The sequence below is a fragment of the Phacochoerus africanus genome, chromosome 14 (assembly GCF_016906955.1).
Source record: "Phacochoerus africanus isolate WHEZ1 chromosome 14, ROS_Pafr_v1, whole genome shotgun sequence".
Classification (NCBI taxonomy): Eukaryota; Metazoa; Chordata; class Mammalia; order Artiodactyla; family Suidae; genus Phacochoerus; species Phacochoerus africanus.
The window spans coordinates 31,929,420-31,955,030 of record NC_062557.1 but is presented as its reverse complement, the minus strand read 5'-3'; the positions used below and the strand labels follow the sequence as shown (position 1 = coordinate 31,955,030).

General features: G+C 41.0%; 1 protein-coding gene across 1 annotated transcript in view; it reads right to left on the bottom strand.

Annotated features, from left to right (window-relative positions):
* Positions 1–25,183, bottom strand: part of LOC125114315 (phosphatidylcholine transfer protein-like) — a 31,203-nt gene extending 6,020 nt beyond the window's left edge. Inside the window, exons 1-2 of the mRNA XM_047757536.1 lie at positions 24,971–25,183; positions 11,098–11,215 (exon numbers count right to left, since the gene is read on the bottom strand). Of these exons, the coding sequence (XP_047613492.1) occupies positions 11,098–11,215; positions 24,971–25,114 (262 nt within the window). The 5' untranslated portion in view covers positions 25,115–25,183. The remainder of the gene's footprint in view (positions 1–11,097; positions 11,216–24,970) is intronic.
* Between the last annotated feature and the right edge of the window lie 428 nt (positions 25,184–25,611).

The following is a 25,611-nucleotide window of genomic DNA, read 5'->3' as shown; positions in this document are numbered from 1 at the left end:
AGTAAAAGTAGATTTTTTTAAGACAGTGGAAGAGTAAGACGTCACGCTCACTCCCTCACACAAACACATCAAAAAAAAAAAAACACATCTATATGTAAAATGACTCACACAGAACATCAACTGAATGCTGACAGAGGAACTTAAACCTCCAAAAAGGGCAAGAAACTCTTGACATAATTGGGTAGAACAAAAGAAAAAGAGAGAGAGAGAAAAAAAATCAGGACAGGACTAGCATTCCTGAGAGGAAACTGTGAAAGAGAAAAGGAACCCACATCCAGGGAAGCCACCTAACCAACGGGGAGATCAGCTGAGACAGAGGGACCACAAAGTCACCAAGAAAAGCACAGCAGCTGGACTGAGGAGGGCAAAGTAGAGTGAGAACCACTCAGATCATCTGCACTACTGCCCCAGACACCACAGCCTGAGATGCTCAGGCAGGGGCTGGGCACTGAGACTTACGTTCCAGAGGTCAGTTCTTGGGAGAGGACTAGGGTTGGCTGTTTGGTGACAGCCTGAGAGGCTAAGAGAGTGGTGTGCCATGGATAGGGGAGTGGGGGGCTATGGGCTGGGGAGTGGAATGCCACAGCAGAGGGAACCGGGAGAAGGTCTGGGCCCACAGGAGAAGCAAGGCACCATTGCTGGTGAGTGTCAGAGGAGGAGGAGGAGTGGACAGCCATAGGAATCTTCCTGTCCACACACGGGCTCTCAGAGGGCAGGGCACCTCTGGTGCAGGCTACCAGTGGTGAGAAGCCACTTGCTTGGGCTACGGGACACTGGGCGCTTCTTGTGCAAGCTACTGGTGGCTGGGCACCTCTTATGTGGGCTAAGGGCAGCAGGGGCCTCAATGCAATGTGGTGCCTCTTGCATGATCTACAGGCAGCAGGGATGGACTGTAGCAGTCATCTCAGAGGTCAGAGGGAGGCGTGACCTGCCATCACTGGGGGCCTGTGAGTGGGCTCCACCTGAGGCCCCATTCATCTCAGGGGCTGGCAAAAAAAAAAAAAAATAGTAGGTACAGCAACCAAGCACCACACGTTGTTGCTCTCACTCCCCTGGGAACACACCTTCCCTGCAGCTGTCACTGCCAAATGCTCTGGGCAATGCCCAGACTCTTCATCACTTTCCCTTCCCAAGACCCTACAACTAGGAGGAGCTGGTTAGCACCTCCTGTGTGGGCTAAGAGGAACAGGCTGCTCCTTGCATTGTCTGAAGGTGGAAGGGGCAAACCACTGTAGTTATCTGACTCAAGTTGTGGGTGAGGCCCACCACCATTGGGGATCCCTGAACAAGAAGCACTTGCAGCCCAAACCACCTCAGAGGGCACCACAGAGGACAATGTGACAGAACACCACCTGTTTTTGCTCTCGCTCCCTGGGAGCACACCTGCCCTTCTGCTACCACTGCCAAATGCTCTAGACGGCACCCAGATGCTGGATCATTGTCCCTTCCCAGGGATCTACAACCAGGAGCAGCTGATGCAGCACCTCCTGTGGGGGCTAAGCAGGATGAGGTGCTCCTTGTATGGTCTGCACGTGGCTGAGGCAAACCACCACAGTTATCTTTGTTTCCAGAGATGGGCATGGCCCACTACCACTAGGTGTCCATGAACAAGCACCACTTGCAGCCCCAATCACCTCAAGGGCACCACAGAGGAGGGCATTGTGACCAGGCACCATCTGTTGTTGCTTTTGCATGCCTGAGAGTGCACTGGCCCTGGACTGCCACTGCTGAATGCTCTGAGGAGTGCCCACATGCTTAATCTCTGTCACTTCCCAGGATTCTGAAACTAGAAGCAGCCTGTGCAGCATCTCCCCTGTGGGCTGAGATGGGGTGCTTCTTGCATGGTCTGCAGGTGACAGGGCAAACCATTACAGTTATCACTGACTCCAGAGGTGGGTGTGGCCTGCTACCACTAGGGGTCCCTGAACAGGCACCACCTGCAGCTCCAATCACCTCAGAGGAGGGCATTGCAATCAAACACTACATATCTTTGCTCTCAGTCCCATGGGAACACACACACACACACACACACACACACACACACACACACACCCCATGCTGCTGCCACTGTCTAATGCTCTGGGCTCCTTGTAAATCTGCCTAAGGCTAATTACCACTTCCCAGGGCCATGCAACTAGGAGTAGCCTGTGCCAGCTTCTTGCAGGTCCTTGATGCTGTTGAAAGCCCAGCAACCAGGCACTGACTACTAGCCCTGCTAATTACCTCTTCTCCCTGGAAACACACTCAGCACCCTGGGGATAACAGCCTTCTCACACTGAAGAAAGAGACAGAAAATATTCAAAGTCCCATGCTGGAAATAAATAGTAATCACCCACAAAATACAAAGCGTTTCTATTTCATAGAAGTAGCCCTCCAAGACTACAGTTTGGCTTCCCTGAACTCACAGAAAAACATAAGCAAAATGAAGAAACTCAGAAAACATTCCCAGTTAAAGGAACAGAATCCACATGAAGCAGAAAACAAGGAAAAGACCTCTGCAGTCTGACAGACATTGAGTTCAAAAGGGAAACAGTGAAAATACTGAAGGAATTAAGGCTGAATATCAAGGAATTAAGAGAAGATACAAACAGTAATGCAGATTCCTTTAGAAAGGAACTAGAAAATATAAGAAGGAACATAGAAAAATTAGAAAATTAGTTTGCAGAGACACAAACTGAGCTACAACCACTAAAGAGCAAAATGGATTATGTGGAGGAACGAATTAGTGACTTGGAAGATAGAATAATGGAAATTACCCTATCAGGACAGCAGACAGAAAACCAAATGAAAAAACATGAAAGCAATGTAAGAGATCTATGAGATAGCACAAAGTGGGCCAATCTACGCATAGTAAGAATTCCATAAGAGAAGAACAAGAAAAGGGGATTGAAGAAATTATGGCTGAATACTTCCCAAACCTAAAGGAAACTGATATCAAGATACAGGAAGCACAGAGAGCCCCAAACAAGTTGAACCCAAACAGGCCCGCAACAAGACATATTATAATGACAATGGCAAAAGTTAGTTAAAGATAAAAAGGATTCTAAAGGCAGCAAGAGAAAAACAAAGCATTAATTATAAGGGAACCCCCATAAGGCTATCAGCTGATTTCTCTACAGTAACACTACAAGCCAGAAGGGAGTGGCAAGATATAATTGAAATGCTGAAAGGAAAAAAATTGCAACCTAGAATACTCTATCCAGCAAGGATATCATTTAAAATAGAAGAGGAAATAAATAATTTCTCCAAAAAACAAAAGCTAAAAGAGTACAGCAATAGTAAATCCATTCTAAAAGAAATATTGAGGAGTTCCCGTCATGGTGCAGTGGTTAATGAATCCGACTAGGACCATGAGGTTGCAAGTTTGACCCCTGGCCTTGCTCAGTGGGTTAAGGATCTGGCCTTGGCATGAGCTGTGGTGTAGGTCACAGACGTGGCTCAGATCCCGTGTTGCTGTGGCTCTGGTGTAGGCCAGTGGCTACAGCTCCAATTCAACCCCTAGCCTGGGAACCTACATATGCCACAGGAAGTGGCCCTAGAAAAAAAGGCAAAAAGACAAAAATTAAAAAAATTACAAAATAAAAGAAATATTGAAAGGGCTTCTCCAAATAAAAAAAGAAGTAAGAAGAAATAGGATGGAGGAAACCATGATTGGAAAGCAATTTACTTTAAATCACTTATTTTATCGCTTAAATAAACCAGCATACAGATCTAAAAAAGGAAGAAAAAAAAAAAACTACTGTAAAAGCGATGATCAACACAAGGAACAGCAAAAGGACAAACATGAAGATGTTAAAAAAGGACTTCAAAATCATAAAATGTGGGAAAGGAGAATAAGAAAATCTAGACTCTTCTTTTTTTAATAATGTGTTTGAGCCTATATGACTATCAGGCTAAAGCAAGCAGATACAGGAAGAGGTTAACATACTTAAAAAATAGGGCAACCACAAATCAAAACCAAACATTACATTCACAAAAACTAAAAAGAATAGTACTCAAGCATAAAATAAATGGAAATCATCCAACCAAAAAAGAAAGGAGAAACCTAGAATCAACTGGAAAACAAGGTTTAAAATGGCAATAAACACATATCTATTAATAATCACCTTAAATGTCAATGGACTAAGTGCTCCAATCCAAAGACACAGAGAGGCAGATGGATAAAAAAGCAAAAACCTACAATCTGCTGTCTACAAGAGACTCACTGTAAGGCAAAGGATACATATAGATTGAAAGTGAGGCGATGGGAAAAGATATTTCATGCCAATTGATAAGACAGGAAAGCAGGAGTTGCAATACTCATCAGACAAAATAGACTTTAAAATGAAGGCCATAAAGAAAGACAAAGAAGGACACTATTTAATGGTTAAAGGATCCATTCAAGAAAAGGATATTACACTTGTCAATATATATGTCTCTAATATAAGAACACCTAGATCCTACAACAAAAACTAACAGACATAAAAGAAGAAATTGATGGGAAGACAATCATAGTAGGAGACTTTAACACCCCACTCACATCAATGGATAGATCTTCTAGACAGAAAATCAATAAAGCAACAGAGATACTAAAGGACACAATAGAATAGTTAGACTTCATTGACATTTTCAGGGTATTACATCCAAAAATATCAGAATATATATTCTTCTCAAGTGCACATGGAACATTCTCAAGGATCGATCACATACTGGGGCACAAAGCTAACCTCAACAAATTTAAGAGTATAGAAATTGTTTCAAGTATCTTCTCTGACCACAATGGCATGAACCTCGAAATTAACCACAGGAAAAGAAATGAGAAAAAACTAACTGCATGGAGACTAAACAACATGCTACTAAAAAACCAATGGGTCAATGAGGAAATCAAGAAGGAAATTAAAAAATACCTCGAGATGAATGATAATGAAGACACAAGTGGTTGTGTCTTCCCAAATCTATGGGATGCCACAAAAGCAGTGCTCAGAGGGAAATTCATAGTGATACAGGCCTTCCTCAAAAAAGAAGAAAAATCTCAAATTGACAACTTAAACCACCACCTAAATGAATTACAAAAGGAAGAATAAACAAATCTTAAAGTCAGCAGAAGAAAGGAAATCATAAATATCAGAGAGGAAATCAATGAAATAGAGAATCAAAAAACAATAGAAAAAAATTAATAAAACTAAGAGCTGGTTCTTTGAAAAGGTAAACAAAATTGACAAACCTCTGGCCAGACTCACCGAGAAGAAAAGAGAAAAAACCCAAATAAACAAAATAAGAAATGAAAAGCAGAAAACACAACAGATACTTCAGAAATACTAAAAACTGTTAAGAGAATACCATGAACAATTGTATGCCAAGATATTTTACAACCAAGAAGAAATGGACAACTTACAGCCTGCCAAAACTGAATCAAGAAGAAATAGATCAACTGAACAGACTGATCACTAGAAATGAAATTTACCATGTAGTGAAAACCACTCCCTATAAATAAAAGTCCAGGACCAAATGGTTTCATGGGTGAATTCTGCCATACACACAAAGAGGAATTTATACCCATCCTCCTTAAACTTTTTCAAAAGGTTGAAGAAGGAAAACTCCCAAAGACATTCTATGATGCCACCATCACCCTAATATCAAAACCAGACAAAGACACCACCAAAAAAGAAAATTATGGGCCAATATCTTTAATGAATATAGACACAAAAATTCTCAAGAAAATATTAGCCAACTGAATCCAACAACATATCAAAAAGATCATATACCATGACCAAGTGGGATTCACCCCAGTTTCACAGGGATGGTTCAACATATGCAAATAAATCAATGTCATACACCACATTAACAAAAGAAAAGTCAAAAACCACATGGTCATCTCAATAGATGCAGAAAAAGAATTTGACAAAGTCCAACATCCATTCATGATCAAAACACTTACGAAAGTGGGTATAGAGGGAACATACCTTAACATAAGAAAAGCCACTTATGACAAACCCATAGCCAATACAATACTCAATAGAGAAAAGCTGAAAGCCTTCCCACTGAAATCTGGAACAAGACAAGGATGCCCACTCTCACCACTGTTATTCAACTTAGTATTGGAATTCCTAGCCACAGCAAACAGACAAACAAAAGAAATAAAAGGCATCCAAATAGGAAGAGAAGAGGTAAAACTGTCACTGTATGCAGATTACATGATACTATATATAGAAAACCCTAAGGACTCAACCCCAAAACTACTTGAACTGATCAACAAATTCAGCAAAGTAGCAGAATATAAGATTACATTTGGAAATCAGTCGCATTTCTCTATACTAACAATATAATATTGGAAAAGGAATACAAAAATACAATACCTTTTAAAACCACACCCCCAAAAAATCAAATACCTTGGAATTAACCTGACCAAGGAGGTGAAAAATTTATATGCTAAAAATTATAAAACATTAATCAAGAAAATTAAAGAGGATTCAAAGAAATGGAAAGATATTCCATGCTTCTGAGTTGGAAAAACTAATATTATAAAAATGGCCATACTACCCAAAGCAATCTACAGATTCAATGCAATCCCTATCAAATTACCCATGACATTTTTCTCAGATCTAGAACAAACAATCCATAAAATTACATGGAACCAAAGACCCAGAATTGCCAATGCAATCCTGAGGAACAAAAACCAGGCAGGTGGCATAACTCTCCCAGACTTCAGACAATATTACAAAGCTACAGTAATCAAGGCAGTGTGGTACTGATATCAAAACAGACATATGGACCAATAGAACAGAATATAGAACCCAGCAATAAATCCAGACACCTACAGTCAATTTATCTTCAACAGAGGAGGCAAGAATATAAAATGGGAAAAAGTATTTTCAGCAAGTGGTGCTGGGAAAACGGGACAGCTACTTGCAGGTCAAGGAAACTGTAACACACTCTCACACCATGCACAAAAATAAACTCAAAATGCTTAAAGACTTTAATGTAAGACAAGACACCATCAAACTCTTAGAAGAAAACATAGGCAAAACGTTCTCTGATATCAACCTTACAAATGTTTTCTCTAGTCAGTCTCCCAAAGCAAGAGAAATTAGAGCAAAAATAAACCCATGGGACCTCATCAAACTGAGAAGTTTTTGCATAGCAAAGGAAATCATAAAAAAAATACAAAAAGACAACTTAGAGAATGGGAGAAAATAGTTTCAAATGATGCAACTGACAAGGACTTCATCTCTAAAATATACAACTTGTACAACTCAACAGCAAAAAAGCCAACAACCCAATGGAAAAATGGGCAAAAGACCTGAATACACATTTCTCCAAAGAAGATATACAAATGGCCAACAAGCACATGAAAAAATGCTCAACATCCCTGATGATTAGAGAAATGCAAATCGAAACTACTATGAGGTACCACCTCACACCCATCAGAATGTCCATCATTAATGAGCCACAAATAATAAATGCTGGAGAGGGTGTGGAGAAAAGGGAACCCTTCTCCACTGTTGGTGGGAATGTAAGCTGGTACAACCACTATGGAAAACAGCATGGAGGTACCCTAGAAAACTATACATAGCACTACCATATGACTCAGCAATCCTACTCTTGGGCATATATCCAGACAAAACTTTCTTGAAAAAGATACATGCACCCTTACAGTTCATTGCAGCACTATTCGCAATAACAAAGACATGGAAACAACCCAAATGTGTATCAACATATGATTGTATTAAGAAGCTGTGGTATATATACACAATGGAATACTACTCAGCCATAAAAAAGAACAAAATAATCCATTTGCAACAACATGGATGGAACTAGAGACTCTCATACTAAGTGAAATAAGTCAGAAAGAGAAAGAAAATACCACATGATATCACTTATAACTGGAATCTAATATATGGCACAAATGAACATTTCCACAGAAAAGAAAATCATGGACATGGAGAACAGACTTGTGCTTGCCAAGGGGAAGGAGGAGGGAGTGGAAAGGACTGGGAATTGGGGGTTAATAGATGCATACTATTGCCTTTGGAAAGGATAAGAAATGGAATCCTGCTGTATAGCACTAGGGACTATGTCTGGTCACTTGTGATGGAGCATGATAATGTGAAAAAAAAGAATGCATACATTTATGTGTAACTGGGTCACCTTGTTGTGCAGTAGAAAACTGACAGAACACTGTAAACCAGCTATAATGGAAAAGAAAAAAATATTAACTAAAAACCCCCAAAGTTATGACTTTTTCTTGTTTGAATGAAAGATATTTTTAAAAATAGTTTTGAGTTCCTGTCATGGCTCAGTGGTTAACGAATCCAACTAGGAACCATGAGGTTGCGGATTTGATCCCTGGCCTTGCTCAGTGGGTTAGGGATCCAGCATTGCCGTGAGCTGTGGTGTGGGTCACAGACGAGGCTCAGATCCCGAGTGGCTGTGGCTCTGGTGTAGGCCGGTGGCTACAGCTCCGACTGGACCCCTAGCCTGGGAACATCCATATGCAGCGGGAGCAGCCCAAGAAATGTCAAAAAGACAAATAAATAAATAAATAAATAGTTCATAGACATTGCATACTAAAATAATTAAATAAATGAATAAATAAACAGTAAAAGTAAAAGAACCCAACAAAACTCATTCCTTGTATACCACAATCACATTCTCAGATAGAATGCAGTGAAACAAAATTAATTTTCAAGTTTAAATACCAGAGTAACCACTAGATGTCACTAGAACACCAATAGTTTTGCTGTTGTGCCTTTAGCCACTGCCCCTCAACCCCCTTTTTAGACTTCTGGCTCTATTACAGGTAGTCTGGGACTGAGTCACCCAGTCTGGTGTATTCAGCCAGGAAATAAAGGTTCAAGAGAGGGAAGTGTCCTTCCTAACAGCTAAAAAATGGCTTGACCGTGTCTATCTGTAATTCTCTTGCCTCTTTCCATGTTGCTTTATATCACAGCTACAGGGACCAAATCTGCTTAATATCCATCACACTACTGCATGCAAAAAGCATCATTCCTGACAGGCAAAGCCTCTGCCCTCAAACTCTGTAGGAAGCTTCTATCTAACCATTTTGAGAAGGAGCTACACCGAGGCTGCTGAGGGAACAGAGTCCCTTGAGGAGATACTGAGGGTGGAATTTATTAATTTCGCTTTTGAGAAAGGAAATTCTAGTATAAATAGACCCTGGAGTAAAGTTTGCCAGCCCATTTGTACAAGAGGTTTAAGATGCCTTTGAGGAGTTCCCATCATGGCTTAGTGGTTAATGAATCCGACTAGGAACCATGGGGTTGAGGGTTCAATCCCTGGCCTTGCTCAGGGGGTTGAGAATCTGGCATTGCCATGAGCTGTGGTGTGGGTCACAGACACGGCTCAGATCCTGCATTGCTGTGGCTCTGGCGTAGACCAGAGGCTACAGCTCCGATTGGACACCTAGCCTGAGAACCTCCATATGCAGTGGGAAGCAGCCCAAGAAATGGCAAAAGAGACCAAAAAAAAAATGCCTTTGAAAGGAAGGGGAGGACTGGACATCTGTTGCTTTGGCCTGCTTAGCTTTGTCTTTCCACTTGTTGGACCAGTATCCCATTGTCCTTCAGGGTGTTATATTTCCCCTCCTTCACTGTGCAGTTTAAGCTGGACTGATGTGGCCTAAATATCAGGATTGAAAATTGGGCCAGACATGGCTGTGGTGATTAGGTCGGGGCTGGCACATCTGGCCAGATTCTTGGCTTGCCATGCTAGCAAATTTAGCTCAAAAAGTGGTTTCGTGAAGGCTCTCAAGTAGCACGTAGGAGATCAAGGAGGATTAGAGTTAAGTTTAAAACATCAAGATTGTTCCAGAGAAGCCAAACTGCTGCTGCCACTGGACTCTACTCCATGGCATGGACTGCTGATGCCAAGTCCCACACATCAGAGGTTCTGCCAATGTCTATAGCACTCGCCTGAACCACAGCTACCTGGGAGGTGGACAGAGAACATCTACCTTCTCCCTTGAATAGGTAGCATCACAACTCGCCCAAGGTAGGAAGGGTATTTGACAACAGTAAGGGACCCAAAACTGTGACAAATGTCCCCAGGAAGTAAACACATGGTCCACGCTGAGGTGAGGTGATGAGTGTCAATCCTGGGACCTTGGGGGCATCAGTAGGAAAGTCCTTACTCCTCTAGGTTACATACATGGTTAGAATGTATGCCTGCATCTCTGGTGGCCATCTCTGCTGTGACACAAGAATCTGCCTGAGAAGTAAGTCAACACAGAAGAAATCAGAGTCAAGATGGAGAAATGAAGTATTGAATCCAACCATCCTGGAAGCCAGACCTTCATGTCCTTTTCAATGCCATGAACCAGTAAAGGCTTTTCCTTTCTTGTTGTCAGCTTTTGGTTACTTGCAGCCAAGTGTCCTGACCACAGCGAGGGTCTGTCAGAGTCTTTGTGCCCCTGGGCTAGCTGCAGATCTAGTCCACTGTGACTGGCATGGAAGAGGCCAGTTTCTGCTCCATGTGGCTCTACGTGGCAGGAGGATTCCCTAGCTAATGCTGCTGATAACTCCCCATCACCTAGAGGGAAAATCTAAGAACTGTACCTGGTGGCCAGCCTAGGCACTTAAACAGCTGAACCATCTTCCCACTCTAGTTCCAGATTCTCTCACCCCAATAATTGAATGGAACCTAATTGCTCACAGTGTTTTTAACATTTCATGTTGTTTCATGCCTTCCTCACTTTACTCATGCTGTTTCCTGTGCTTCAAATGCACTTAAACCACTCACACCCTCACCTCTCAGGTCCTCACATACATGTGTTCTTGCCGTCTCTAAAGCCTTGATTCAACTTCTAAAACAAAGCTTAGGTACCACCTCCTCCAAGAAGCCTTCCGTGGCCACCTAGGTACACGGGATGACAATGAACTCATAGCAGGGAGTAAGTTAGCCCTCAGAGCAAACTGGAGAATGAATCTAATAGGATGCAAGGAGCAGGTCTACAAAGAGCAAAGTCACATGTGCTTTAAAGGCTTATGCCAAAATTTAAAATGAAAAATAGTAGATATTACACTTCTCGCTTTCTAATGGCTAGAATATATAATAGATGCCACTTCTAACTGATTTTTTTAAATTATAGATTTCACTTACCTTTAACAAATTCATCCCAGTTTTTTCTATAGTTGAGGTCCAAATAGACATTCTTAACTATATCCGGTGGGCAAGTCTCCAGAACGCCAAAGACCTTATATTCATAATGTCCAGTTGACTATAAAAACATGAGACAGAAACAACCTGTTGATTCCCAAGTTGAGATCACACAGCATGCGAAAAACAGCGGTTCATGCAACTGTTGTTGTTGAGCACCTCCTCTGTGGTCTTGGTGACACAGTGGTGAAAAAGCAGATGAGGATCCTGCTCTCGTGGGTTTTAGATGGCCTGAGGCATCAATGCTGGTGAGAACTATGTGCTATCCAGGTAATTAATGTAGGATAAAAGAGGGGCTATGTGATAAATGACGCCTGGATTTGAAAGGCAAGGGATTCATTATTATCAAGTGGTCGGGAAAGGCCTCTAAGAAGGATAATATTTATCAGAACAGTTTGTTCTAAATATTAGAAAGACCTTTCCATGGGAAGATGAGGAATGACTTTCCTGCTGGGGAGAGGGCTTTTGGGTGATGGATAGGCTGGTCCAGAGAACTATGATGGGGGAGAATGATCCCTGGAGCTTTGTAAACCAGAGTTCAGGGAAAAAAGACTTTAAATAGAGGAATTTTTTTTTTTTTTTTTTTAGGGCTGCACCTGCAACATATGGAGGTTCCCAGGCTAGTGGTCCAATCAGAGAGGTAGCCGACAGCTTACACTAGAGCCACAGCAATGCAGGATCCAAGCTACAGCTAAGGCCTATACCACAGTTACATGGCAACATGGGATCCAAGCACATCTGTGACCTATGCTGTAGCTTGGGGCAATGCCATATCCTTAACCCACTGAGCGAGGCTAGGGATCAAACCAGGATCTTCAAGGACACTATGTCAGGTTCGTAACCCACTGAGCCACCACAGAAACTATGGAGCTTCCATAAAATTGCATGTAACCCCATAATCCACATTTGATGTATTGGTAACATTTGATATATTTCTCTTATATTAATATTATATTAAATATTTAATAATTTAATATTATATTAAATATTTTTACATGTTACAAAATGCAAGTAATTTAGTATAAACACGGCTTGTGTTCTTATTTCCAAAAAGATTATTTTGAAACTATGGAGAGATCATACCCAGGTAATTTATTCTTATAATTTATTTCTGTTTCTGTATATTTTTACAATTATAAGTATTGCTGGAACAATTATTCCATATGGACAACTTGGTCCATAATTATATTTTTTTTTTCATTAGGAAAGCAGAAAACTATATTAGAGGTATATTTTAGGGAAAAGGACATTAACATTTTAGGCCCTTTATACTTTCTATACAACTTTAAGAAAGTTTTTACCAATTTATATTCCCACTAGTGGCAAAGGTCCATCTCGCTAAGACTGGGCACCATTGTTTGTACAAACAATTTAATAGGAAAACACATAAATCTTTGTCTTTGGGAGCAATGTTTTTATTATTGATGTGTAAGTCTGTTTGAAATTGGAGATATAATCCCTTTGCAACATTTGTTGAAGATGTGTGTCCAAGCTCACTAACATTTCAATAAACAGCTCCAAACAAGTTGACTCAAGAGGTTCTTGGTTTTTCCTGAAGCTCCTCCAGAAAACCATTTCTAAGAATGATTCAATTTCTCTATCTAAATTAAAACACACTGCATGCTTTCTAATTCTTCATTTTAAGGGTAGTTAATTTTCTACATTTCAGATAGTAAAAGCTTTATTCAGTGGTGGAGCATCAGTCACTATTACGTGTAGAATGCAATTCCCAGAAGACATACATTTGTTATAACATATACTCCTTTTCTTTCCTGCTAAGAGAACCCCTATAAGCACAGCTAATTTCTTTCCTGGTCTCTTATGAACGTAGAAGTGCCTATATGCCACCTCCTTCCTGTTTTGAATATGGACATGATACTTGGAGCTGCAGGCGTTATTTTGTAACTAAGAGACAACAAGGATGAGAAAGCAGAGTGAAGAGACTTAGAGTTTTACTGGAATGGTTGATCAGCTACACCATGCCAGCCACTGCCTACATCTGAACTACTCCTTATGTGAGAAAAATAAACCCCTCTTTGTTAAGTCATTAGTAATCCAGTTTTCTGTTACTTGCAGCTAAAAGTAACCTTAATTACTAAAAGTGGTTCTTACTGATAATTAATTTTTCTAGAGTCCTGTGATCCTGGAAAACAGTGGAGGTTAAGAAATTCCCCCACCCTTTGTATCGCAGAAAGCAGCTTTAGCACAAAAGAACCACCTTCCCTGCTATGACTTAGACACCCTTGTTTATCACAAGGCGAGATATAGTGCCTCTAAATTCCCTTTCATGGAGTTCCTGTAGTGGCGCAGTGGTTAACGAATCTGACTAGGAACCATGAGGTTGCGGGTTCGATCCCTGGCCTTGCTCAGTGGGTTAAGGATCTGGCGTTGCCATGAGCTGTGGTGTAGGTCGCAGACGTGGCTCGGATCCCGAGTTGCTGTAGCTCTGGTGTAGGCCAGCAGCTACAGCTCCAATTCGACCCCTAGCCTGGGAACCTCCATATGCCACGGGAGTGGCCCAAGAAATGGCAGAAAGACAAAAAAAATAAACAAATAAATAAATAAATAAATTCCCTTTCATTGCCTCGTAAATGATCAGCTATCCTGCTTATTCCATTGATCAGTTGGAACAAGATAACTTGGTAACCAAACTAGTTAAAAGTCTCTCCTTCCTCCAGGTCTGGAAACTTTGGCCCAGCCTCAGCCTGAGCCAGCATGCAGCCCCTCCTGAGGACAGCCTGGTCTCAGGGTAAAATATTCTCTGCTCTATTCTCCACTCAGGGCGCATTTCCTCTTCCTTCCCTGCACATGGCTTGTGGCCTTGCTGACTCCTCTCTCTAAAACAAAGACTTTCCTGCCTCATTCCTGACACTCATGGACCTTATAGTCAAAGGATTCGCCCTATTGCAATAACCCGCAAACCCTAACAATAATCCTTTGGAACAAAGTCTCTCCTTACTAAGTCCAGATCTGGCTTTTATTTGGCATTACTCTAAAGTAGAAAAGGACACTAACAAAATAATGCTGATAAGACTTATGAACATTTACAAGGAAATAGGATTATATGTAAATTCATTAAAATAGTACAGAAATATGTAAGCATTACTAAAATGCATTTTCAAGGAAGAGAAGTAGGGCATAATGGACATTAAATGGAAGTATATTTAATTATGCACAGATATATATGAGACTCCACACACTGTTATAGACAGTTCCACCTCCTTCCAGTATATAACTCAGAAAAAAATGTATGCACTTGCTGGGACCCTCTATGTTCTTGGCCCTGAGGAAACAATCAGGCTTATACTTGGCTTTTCAGCTTGAAATGTACTTCCCCTGATGACCTGTCAGCAGTCATGGCAACCCCCATGTATTCTGCACTTGAAGTCTTCCAATCACTTTGATCTGCTGTTAAGTTCTTTCATTAACACTAGTATTTCTCTAAGCACAGTGTAGGTTTGAGTTTTATATTCAGTATCTCATGTAACCTCAACATAGTCCTGTGATATCCATAGCAACACTGAAGTGATCCCCACTTTATATGAGGAAATTAAGCTAGAGGCTAATGTAGAGGCTGCATTACCTACCTGGCTCCTACAGTTAGCATGTGAGACAGCCAGAAAAAGGGTGACCCACACTTCTTCCCACAGTGTCTCCTAATTTAGCTCTACTCTTTTTGTACATTTGTTACACGCCATTATTCCAAATCACAAACTATTGATTGCAGCAAAGATGACAGAGGATCCTTAGAACTGGAGTGTTACACCCTTACGTGATCAGCCAAGTTTACCAAGAATCAGTTCTGTTGGTGGCAAAGCCTGGATAGGAACCTGTTCCTTTCAGTCCCCAAGCCAGAGTTCCTACCTCAGACCACCCAGGATGGACCTCCCACTGAGATTTCCCCCCCTGAGCCTTGGAGCCTGGTGTGTTTGGCCAATAGGCCTTCAATGGCCAGAAGAGGTACTTTTTAGATGCTGCTTCTGGGGGCTTCGCACAAGCACCAAGGATAAGGCACTATTGGAGAAAGGATGAATATTATCACTTTCAATGAACTAGGGGTGTTCTGTCTTTCCGTATATTTTTCCAGACTCATCTCTGTCACCTGAAAATACAGCGTAGTGAATATTATCACTTTCAATGAACTAGGGGTGTTCTGTCTTTCCGTATGTTTTTCCAGACTCATCTCTGTCACCTGAAAATACAGCACAGGCTTGAAGTCACAGCCCAAGTTATGGTCGAAGCTCTTCCACCTATTAGCCTTGCTTTCCTCAGCTGCAAAGTGGAACTATTGAGAGTCTCTACCTAAGGGAATGATTATGAGGATTAAATTAGATAATCCGTCTAAAGTTCCCACTGTGATGCCTGGTATCTAAGTGCTCAGTATGAAATACCTTTTCACAAATAAGGTAGATATAATAATATGACCTCCTTTTTCCAGATTGAAGAACTAGGGATGCAGAACTGTAACATAATGCACAATTTAGGGGGAAACTGGCATCTATGGGGTCACTTCTCTAAGCTGGCCACTGTGCTTGGCAATTAATACTCCCAATAGTCCTGTGAAATAAGCATCTCATTATTCCACTTTATCTGTAAAGACTTAGAGGGGGTGTGAAGGCAAGCTTCAGCAATTTGCTACTGCCATCACTAATTTCTGATGTGTTCTGCTAGTCTAGCTAACTAGTCTAAAAAATCAAGCTATTATCTTTCTTAGCAATGGTGAATCAAGTGCATTTAAAAAAACTGCCTTATTTTTTGTTTCATTCATAGAATTAAAATATTTAGAGAAACATCACTGTCAATAGTACACTTATTTATTCCTAAGCAGAATAAATTCTGTAAGAGTTAATGTGTTTACACATGAGAAACGTCAGAATGGGGAGTGTATACCAAGTCTGTAGGAAGACCACTGATGAAATCTGATTTCATGTTTGAGATCTCTCTAAGAACACAAGGCAAATTCAATCCCGAAGGACTGCAGAGAGCTGGGTAAGATAGCACTGAGAGCTAATACTTACTGAGTGCTCACTGACTACCAAGCCCAAGGCTGAGTGCTTTGAGGGGCCACCCCACTTAATCTAGTCAATGGTATTATGAGATAAAGACCACTGGTAAATCCTTTGGTGGGAATGAAGGGTGAGAGGTGAGTAGGATCCCGATTTCTTTCTCCAAGTATAACCCCATCTTTCACCAGCCTCCTACATAAGGATTTCAGGAGGTGGTTATTAATAAACCAAAACTTTAATTTTCACTGGGTCTTGGGATGTCTTAAGAAGAAAGATGATGTGGGCTTTCTGGATCTTTGGACATAACACCATGGCAATACTGGGGTGAACCAGGGCCTGAATTAGGGCAATGCCAGGTGGAGGAGGGTTCTTGCTTGGGGTTCCAACCTACCTTTTATATCAAAATCACCACCTACGGGCAGACTCATAAGCTCACCACTTGATGGCATAACTTTGAGAGGCTATTTCACCCTTCATGGAAAATATGCAAATGAATATATTTTTGTAATGAAGGGAGAATCCTATGAACATGAATCTTAGAATTTTAGCCTGAGACTTATAACATGTTGTTAAGACACAAAAGAGCTTAGAGATACACATAGCTACGCTCCTTGCCATTCAGTTTTGGAAAAACATCTTTCCATAGTAGCTTTTGGGTTGAGAATATTGCCTGCTGAGAATATTGGTTCATGGACCCATCCAAGCAGTCTTTCAAGACCTCTGTTATGCCTGCATTTTTCTATGCCCTGGTGACAGCTGATGAATAAGACAAAGGTCACACCTTCCAGAATCTTTAAGAGAATAAAACAGGAGTTCCTGTCGTGCTGCAGTGGGAACGAATCCGACTAGAAACCATGAGGTTGCAGGTTCAATCCCTGGCCTCACTCAGTGGGTCTGGGATCCGGTGTTGCTGTGAACTGTTGTGTAGGTCACAGACACGGCTCGGATCTGATGTTGCTGTGGCTGTGGCATAGGCTGGCAGCTACAGCTCCGATTTGACCCCTGGCCTGGGAACCTCCATATGTCACACATGTGGCCCTAAAAAGACAAACACAAAAGACAAAAAAAAAAAGAATAAAACAGGCCCTTTTATGTTATCTAGACCTGAATTCCTGACCTATAACATTTTTTTTCCCTGAAAAGCTTCTTTTAGCTTTTCTTCCAGAGCAGGCCTGCTGCTGCAGAATTCCTTCAGTGTTTATTAGTCTGGAAAAGTTTTTACTTTTTCTTCACTTTGAAAGGATGGTTTCATTAGATATAGAATTCTAGGTCAGTGGCTTATTTCTTTCAAAAGCTTATGTATTTCCGTCCACCTTCTTTTTGCAGGGTGGTTTCTGATAGGAATTCTGCTGAGATTCTCATCTGTCTTCCTCTGCAGGTAAAGTGTTCCCCTATCCCTACCCTTCCCCAACCTCCAGCTTCTTTCAAGATTTTTTTTTCTCTTTGGTTTTCTGAGTTTGAATATGATATATTTAAGATATATTTTTTTGGTATTTATCCTGTATGGTACATTCAAGTTTGGTAGATTTACTTTAAAGGTTGGTATAAGCTTAAATAGTAAACCCTCATGTGATTCAAAATAAAACAGTATATTGGGGGCTTATGGCACAAAGACACCCCTCTTACATGTGGAATTGCAATATGACTCTATAGTAATTCAGAGTCACCTGGGCTGCATGTTTTGGAAGTGGTGGTAACAATGGTATAAAGCAGGATTCCCCAAATATTTTTCTGTAAGGAGCCAAATAGAAAATATTTTAGGTTCTATGGACTAAGATGCAAAATGGAAGCTACTATGTAGGTACTTTTATAACCACTTAAATATGTAACAACCATTCTTAATTTGCAGACTATGTAAAAATAGCCAGTATGACAGATTCAGCAGCTGCTAAAGTATAGTATCATGTTATCTGCAAAGTGTTAGCTTTACTTCCTCCTTTTCAATTTTTATTCCTTTTCTTTCTTTTTTTCCCTCTAATTGCCATGACTAGGACTTCCAAAACCATGTTGACTAGAAGTGGCAAGAAAGGACATCCTTTCTTTTCCTGATCTTATTGGGAATTCTTTCATATTTTCACTATTGAGAATGACATTAGCTGTGGGTTTTTCATATATGGCCTTCATTATCTTGAGGTAGGTTCCATCTATGCCCATTTTCTGGAGGACATTTTTTAAGAAATGGGTGTTGGATTTTGTCAGAGGCTTTTTCTGCATCTATTGAGAGGATCATATGGTTTTTATTCTTCCGTTTGTTCATGTGGTACATCACACTGATTGATTTGAGGATATTGAAAAATCTTTTCACCCCTGGGATATATCCCACTTGATCATGGTGTATGATCCTTTTAATGAATTGGTGGATTTGGTTTGCTGGATTTTGCTGGTTTGCTTGATTTTCTTGTTGAGAATTTTTGCATCCATGTTCATCAGTGATATCAGTCTATAGTTTTCTCTTTTTTTGTGGTATGTTTCTCAGGGTGATGTTGGCCTCATAGAATGAGTTGGGAGTATTCCTTCCTCTGCAATTTTTTGAAATAGTTTCAGAAGAATAGGTGTTAACTCTTATCTTAATTTTTGTTAGAATTTGCCTGTGAAGCCATCCAGTCCTGGACTTTTGTTTATTGGAAGGTTTTTATTCATAGTTTCAATTTCAGTACTTGTGATTGGTCCATTCATCTTTTCTATTTCTTCTTGGATTAGTCGTGGAAGATTGTACTTTTCTAAGAATTTATCCATTTCTTCTAGGTTGTCCATTTTGTTGGCATATATTTGCTAGTAGTACTCTCTTGTGATCCTTTGTATTTCTGTGGTGTCCACTGTAACTTTTCCTTTTTCATTTCTAATTTTATTGATTTGAATCCTCTCTCTTTTTCCTGGGCTAAGAGTTTATCAATTGTGTTGATCTTTTCAAAGAACCAGCTTTTAGTTTCATTTCTTTTGTATGCTTTTCTTCATTTCTATTTCATTTATTTTTGCTCTTATCTTTATTATATCTTTGCTTCTGCTAACTTTGTGTTGCTTGTTCTTCTTTCTCTAGTTGCTTTAGGTGTAAAGTTAGTTTGTTTATTTGAAATTTTTATGTTTTCTGAGGTGGGCCTATATTGCTATAAACCTCCCTCTTAGAACAGCTTTTGCTGCATCCCATAGGTTTTGGGTTGTTGTGTCTTTGTTGTCATTTGCTTCTATGTATTTTTTAATTTCCTCTTTGATTTCTTCAGTGATCATTGTTTGCCTTGTAGCATGTTGTTTGGTCTCCATGTGTTTGTGATTTTTGCAGTTTTTTTCTTGTTGCTGATATCTAACTTATAGCATTTTGGTCAGAAAATTTGCTTGTTATGATTTCAATTTTTTAAAATATATTGAAGCTTGATTTGTATCCCAGAATGTGATTTGTCCTAGAGAATGTTCCATGTACGCTTGAGAAGAATGTGTATTCTGCTGCTTTTGGATGGAATGTTCTACAAATATCTATTAAGTCCATCTGGTCTAATGCATCATTTAAGGCCTGTGTTTCCTTGCTGATTTTCTCTCTGGATGATATATCCATTGTTGTAAGTGGGGTATTAAAGTCCCCCACTGTTACTGTGTTATTGTCAATTTCTCCTGGTGAGGTTGTTAGCAGTTGCCTTATATACTGGATGCATAGATATTTACAATTGTTAGATCTTCTTTTTGGATTGACCCTTTGATCATTATGTGATAACCTTCTTTGTCTCTTATTATATTCTTTATTTTAAGGTCTATTTTGTCTGATGTGAGTATTTCTACTCTGGCTTTGTTTTGAATTTGGTAAAGTTGCAGGATACAAAATTAATACACAGAAATCAACTGCATTTCTATACTAGCAATGAAAGATCAGGAAGAGAAATTAGAGAAATCATCCCATTTACCATCACATCAAAAAGAATAAAGTGCCTAGGAATAAACCTACCTAAAGAGACGAAAGACTATACTCTGAAAACTATAAGATGCTGATGAAAAAAAGTCAAAGATGACACAAACAGTTAGGAAGATATAACATGCCCTTGGATTGGAAGAATCAATATTGTCAAAATGACTATACTAACCAAGGCAATCTACAAATTCATTGAAATCCCTTTCAAATTACCAGGGACATTTTTCGCAGAACTAGAACACTTTACTCTCTTTGTAGTATTTTCAGCTGCCATTTCATTATATACCAAGGGTGTATTTTCATCAGTGAATATGTTCGTTGCTCAGGAAGCTCATTCATTGAAGCAGCAACTCCAACTTCCTATTCTCTGCTTATGTTCAATGCCTGCCAAGGCCATACCACATAGGAGGCATTTGATGAATATCTCCTGAATGAAAAAATGAATGATAGTGGGGCAGAGCAGAGATTTTAACCAGGACTATCTTCCCTCCAAACCCATGCTCCTCACATGATACCATGTGGGATAGCTCACGGTCACTCTGCTCCAGTTTTGCTTTACTTCCTGAATGAGGATGTAGTTCTGAACTGAAGCAAGCTGTACATTTGGTAATGAGTTGTTACAGTAGACTGGTTCAAGTCTAGTTACTAGTTAAGAGGTCTCGTGTGGCTCACTTAACTCTGAGTCTTACTGTTATCCATAAAATAGGAAAATAATCCCATTGCTGCTTATCTTTCAATTTATTGAGACAGATAAATGAAACTTAGATAGAACAGTATGTTTGGTATTAAAGCACCATGTAAAGATAAGTCATCACCATTATAACATGGGGAGAAAATAGGCAAGGTGAAAACAAGGAAACTTAAAAAGAAGAAAAGAAAATTGGAAAAAAAAGTGAAAAGAAAGGGTGATGGAGGAGTTCCCATTGTGGCTCAGCAGGTTATGAACCCAACTAGTATCCATGAGGATGCAGGTTCTATCCCTGCCCTTGCTCAGTAGGTTAAGGATCTGGCATTGCCATGAGCAACGGTGTAGGTCACAGACATGGCTCAGATCCCACACTGCTATAGCTGTGGCTATGGGGTAGGCTGGAAACTGTAGCTCCAATTTCACCCCTAATCTGGGAACTTCATTTGCCCCAGGTGCGGCTCTAAAAAAAACAACAACAAAAAAAAAAATAAGAAGAAGAAGAAAGGTTGATGGTAATTGGATAGTAGAGTTTTAAAAAGACTTTCTAACATTCTGTAACTTACAGAAAAAGAGAAAATGAAAAAGTATCACAGTAATATATCATAAGAAGTCATTTGTTTCTGTTTGATGTTTGTCAACTTGATTTAATATGTCAGATAATAATATTGTTATACTTGCTTTATTTATAGAATACGTGTTTAATTTTAAACTCTAAAAAAAAGAAGCCATTTGTCCAAGAACAATATACAGAATTACTCGTGTCTACCAGAAAGAAGCCACTGTCTTTATCATTTTTATTGTATTTTTTATTTCTATTTCTGGCTGCAGCTCCTAGGCCAGGTATTGGGCCCACACCACAACAGGGACCCAAGACACTGCAGTGACACTGCTGGATCCTTAACTTGCTGTGCCATGAGAGAACTCCTTTATATAATTTATTTGCTACATTACAAATTCTTTCAAGTGTTTCTATACTTATTTCATTCCTTTCAAAACCTTTAAGAGCAACTTTGTTACAGCATTGAGATCAGGATGCCAGCTCACTGTGGCTTCTTGGCCAGTCATAGGCAGCTGTACATGATCCAGACTGGTAGCAGTTTATTCCCTAGAGAAAATACAGCCTGGTTCAACTGGATAAAAGTCACTGTCATGCCTGAGAATTGGAACTGTCAGATTCTACCTATCCTATAAGTACAAAATGGTATATCCTTGAAGAAGCAGTAATATGACTTGTATGAAAGCCATGATGGACTGTCCTTATCATGATAAGAATATTTATCCACTGAATACACTCCTTACCCAGCAAAACTCTGGCAAAAAAAACTTTGATGAAGAGGGTTCCTGTTTTATGGGTACTGCATGTAGTCTTACTGATGCAAAATTGAGCAATCCAAGAAGCCTTATCCAATTACTTGTCTCAAATGTCCTTTATGAGTCTTACAGATGCCAAGAAACTCTGGGTAATTAACAAGAAATGGAGAGAGACAGTGAGAATCAAGGGACTGATTCCAGCAGAAATCTTTAGATGGTAATTAAGAAATAAGATAAATGCAATGGCTATTGATGGGGTTGAAGTAATGGTCTTAATGCAGCATTATCAAAAGGTGGGTGGCTCAGTAGGGCCCTGTGCTGGTCCCCCAACATTAGAGAGCCCAAACCAAGCCAACTCTATGCACCCTAGTTGAAGGAATTTAAAAATCCAGAAAGTAAAGACTGCAATGAAAAACCTTGCCTGGAATCACCTGGGCAATGGTCAGGTGTATTAATCAAAGTAAAGACTGACAGAGGGGCAAGGCTCTTCTGGTCTAACATCTAGTCAGGGACCTGAGGACCCAAGGCCATATGTGCATGTGTAGAGAAAATGGTTCTGAGCAGGGAAGTAGGTGGAGGAGAAAGGGGAGGCACATAATGGTAGCAACATGCATGGTGGATGAAGCAACATTGGCCCACAAGACAGAAATGAGCAAAGGGCTTTAGGAGAGGTAGGTACAGGTCTAGGAAGAGTGTGGGACAAAGTTAATTCACTTCTGATATGGAGTGGTATTCAGAAGACAAGATTTACTAACTGGAGATTAGAGGGAACTCTCTTCCAAGAGGAAAGTCAAGGATGGGCGTCAACCTGGAAAGTAAAGTAAATGAGGCTCCAACAAAATGGATTAGGCAGTAAATAAGGCTGGATATGCTCTAAGGATTTCTAACATAGGGGTTGTGCCATGATCCAAGAGGGCCTCTTGACACTTAATACAGATTGAGATCCAGGTGGCCTTGGGTCAGTGGACCTTCATCCTAGATACTAAGGCTCAAGGGCAACACCTATGGGAACTGTATGGACTCCAAACTTGCAGAAGTCTTCTGGGAGGACTCTTAACTTATATCGGGGTAGCCCTCATGCCCAGAACAGGTGGGAATAAGACATACAATAAGGAAACTATTCTGAATATCACTCCCATCATCCCCACAAGAGGGAATTGACCCCTGCTACATGACAACACACAATTGAAATAACACACAAAACAAAGCTAGTCACTCTGTCTAAGTTTAGGCACTGGATGTTATGAAATAAAAGACACAGAAGCAAAAGAGCACAAACCCATGGGGAGAGGTGGGGAGGAGTGACTGGAGAACAGGAGGTATGTGGTTGAGTCATGGGTGGGAGGTAAAGCAGAACCAGCCTCGTTCTGCATGCATAGCCTACCTGGCAGCACTTGCCTTATTCCAGAATCAATGCAGGAGTATATTAAAGGCATAGGTTTGGAGCTAGACAGCTGAATTCCAGTCCCAGTTTGAGTCTTGAGCAATCAATTTTATCTTTCTGCATATCCATTTCCAAAATCATAAAAAGGTGATAATCATAGCACCTTACGTAGTATTTACATATACATGCACAGGACCTTACAACATGATACATGGTACCTTATAACACAGGGTTGATGTGAGCACTGTCAAGGCCTGCAAGACACTTAAACAGTGTCTGGAGCCTAAGAGAGCATGCAATGCATTAGCTATTATAGCAGTTATTATTACAAATAATTCTGCAATCAACAGGGCCACTGGAAGGAGACTAATAAGATCATAACCTCTCTTCCTGCTGCTGCCTGGGCTGTAACATATAAGATGGAAGGGATCAGAGAGGTGGAAGGGCAAGAAGCTAGTTAAGTGGTCACAGCAATTGCAGGTGAGAAGTACCACCTAAAGTGGCAAAGGTAAAGCAAAGAAAGGGAAGAGAAATAGGTAGGACATCAGATACATCTGAGCAGTGAACTGACAACACTTGGCAATGCCTGAGTGTGGCTGGTAGGGAAAACAAATGGTCAGAAGACACAGGGATATTGTCTGTAAACATGTCCATTTTTGCATCAAGGTAACTGTTGAAATGACATTTGGAAATTAATTCTACCTGCTCTAGACTGTGAACTTCCTGCTCATCCTCTTGTCCCCAGTGACCCCGGTACTCACAGACATTCGGAGCTCCTCCTTTCTCCAGCACCTCACTACTCTGTCAGAAAACCTTGATTTCACTCACTCTGCCTAAAGGTGACTTTTAATCTACTTTCCAAGCAGCTCCTAGCACACAGAGCATCTGGTGACTGGCCATCATTCCACTTAGCTAGCTACCTGGCTCCCAAGGCCTCCAAGCAGGCCCCCAGCGCCATTCCTCCTACTCTTTCAGTTGATCTTTCTCCCAGAAACTTCAGCCTAGAGTTAGGAAGGGCAGTTTACAAGGGAAGAGGCAGCAGCCAAATGAAGCAAGTTATTAAAGTGACTGGAGAAGACAGTAGGTCCCTTCTCAGCAACACTCCTCCCTCCACACATATCACCCTGCATCCCACTTTCTGAAAAGTCCAGTCTCCCTTCTATCTGTATTTAATATGAGGATACTGTCCACCACACACACAAACCACTGGCATCCACCAGAGATGGGGACTTCATGTCCCTTGCAGGCAAGAGGATATGGCTGAAGATTAGCCCGTCTAAATTTTAACTCTATCACTACCTCCTAAAAAAAATCTCTTCCTTATGGGCCTCAGACTTCTGACTAAATTCAGATGACCTCCCCATTCCTGGTGATCTGTGGGGGCAAAACTAGCTGAAGGCACCCCCAACGCTCCCTCCTTCAGGCTCCAGAAGAATCCAAGGTTCGGACATCTGGCTGCAGCCCCACACTCCCTCCCCAGCAGGGGCCACAGGCACTGCCACCCCAGAGTCCTCCACCAGGCCAACAGCTACCTGTAAGTGCCGATAGATGCTGAATCCCATGCTCTCCACCAGCAGTTCCCAGTCAGCCCCGTCTACCGCGGGCTGCTGGAGCTCAGAGCAGACACTCCTGAACTGCTTCTCGGAGAAGCGGCTAGCTCCCGCTGCAGAAGCCATCCTTCCTTGCCCCAGCTCTTCGCCTACAGGGGAGGCCAGGGACAGGCTTGAGGTGTGGTGGGTGTGGGGGTGAGAGTGGCCCAGCGTGATTGGCAAAAGCCCAAAGAGAGATAGGATAGAAGGCGGGACTCAATGCTGAGAAGGGGCCTAAAGGGTGGCAGAGGCAGTGCGAGGGGGTGGGACTAGAGGGCTGGCTGGGCTGAGCAAGACCTGAGGAGGATGGAAAAGAAGTAAAACTTTAGAAAATTTGGACTTGATCTGGGCAAAAATGGAGGGGCTAGAAAATGGGGAGGCTCCTAGACAGAAGGGAAAAGGAAGACAGTGATGTCATCTCAGCAACATCTCCCCACCCTCATACCCTCAAAACTGCTTCGGTGTCTCTCCTTTACTTTTTATGAAGAAGGCTATGCAGATTGTCAGAGCAGTTTGGGGTTTGGTAGAAGTGGGATATGGAATGGGCGAAGCAGAAATGCTTGAAAATTTCAGGGATCAGATGC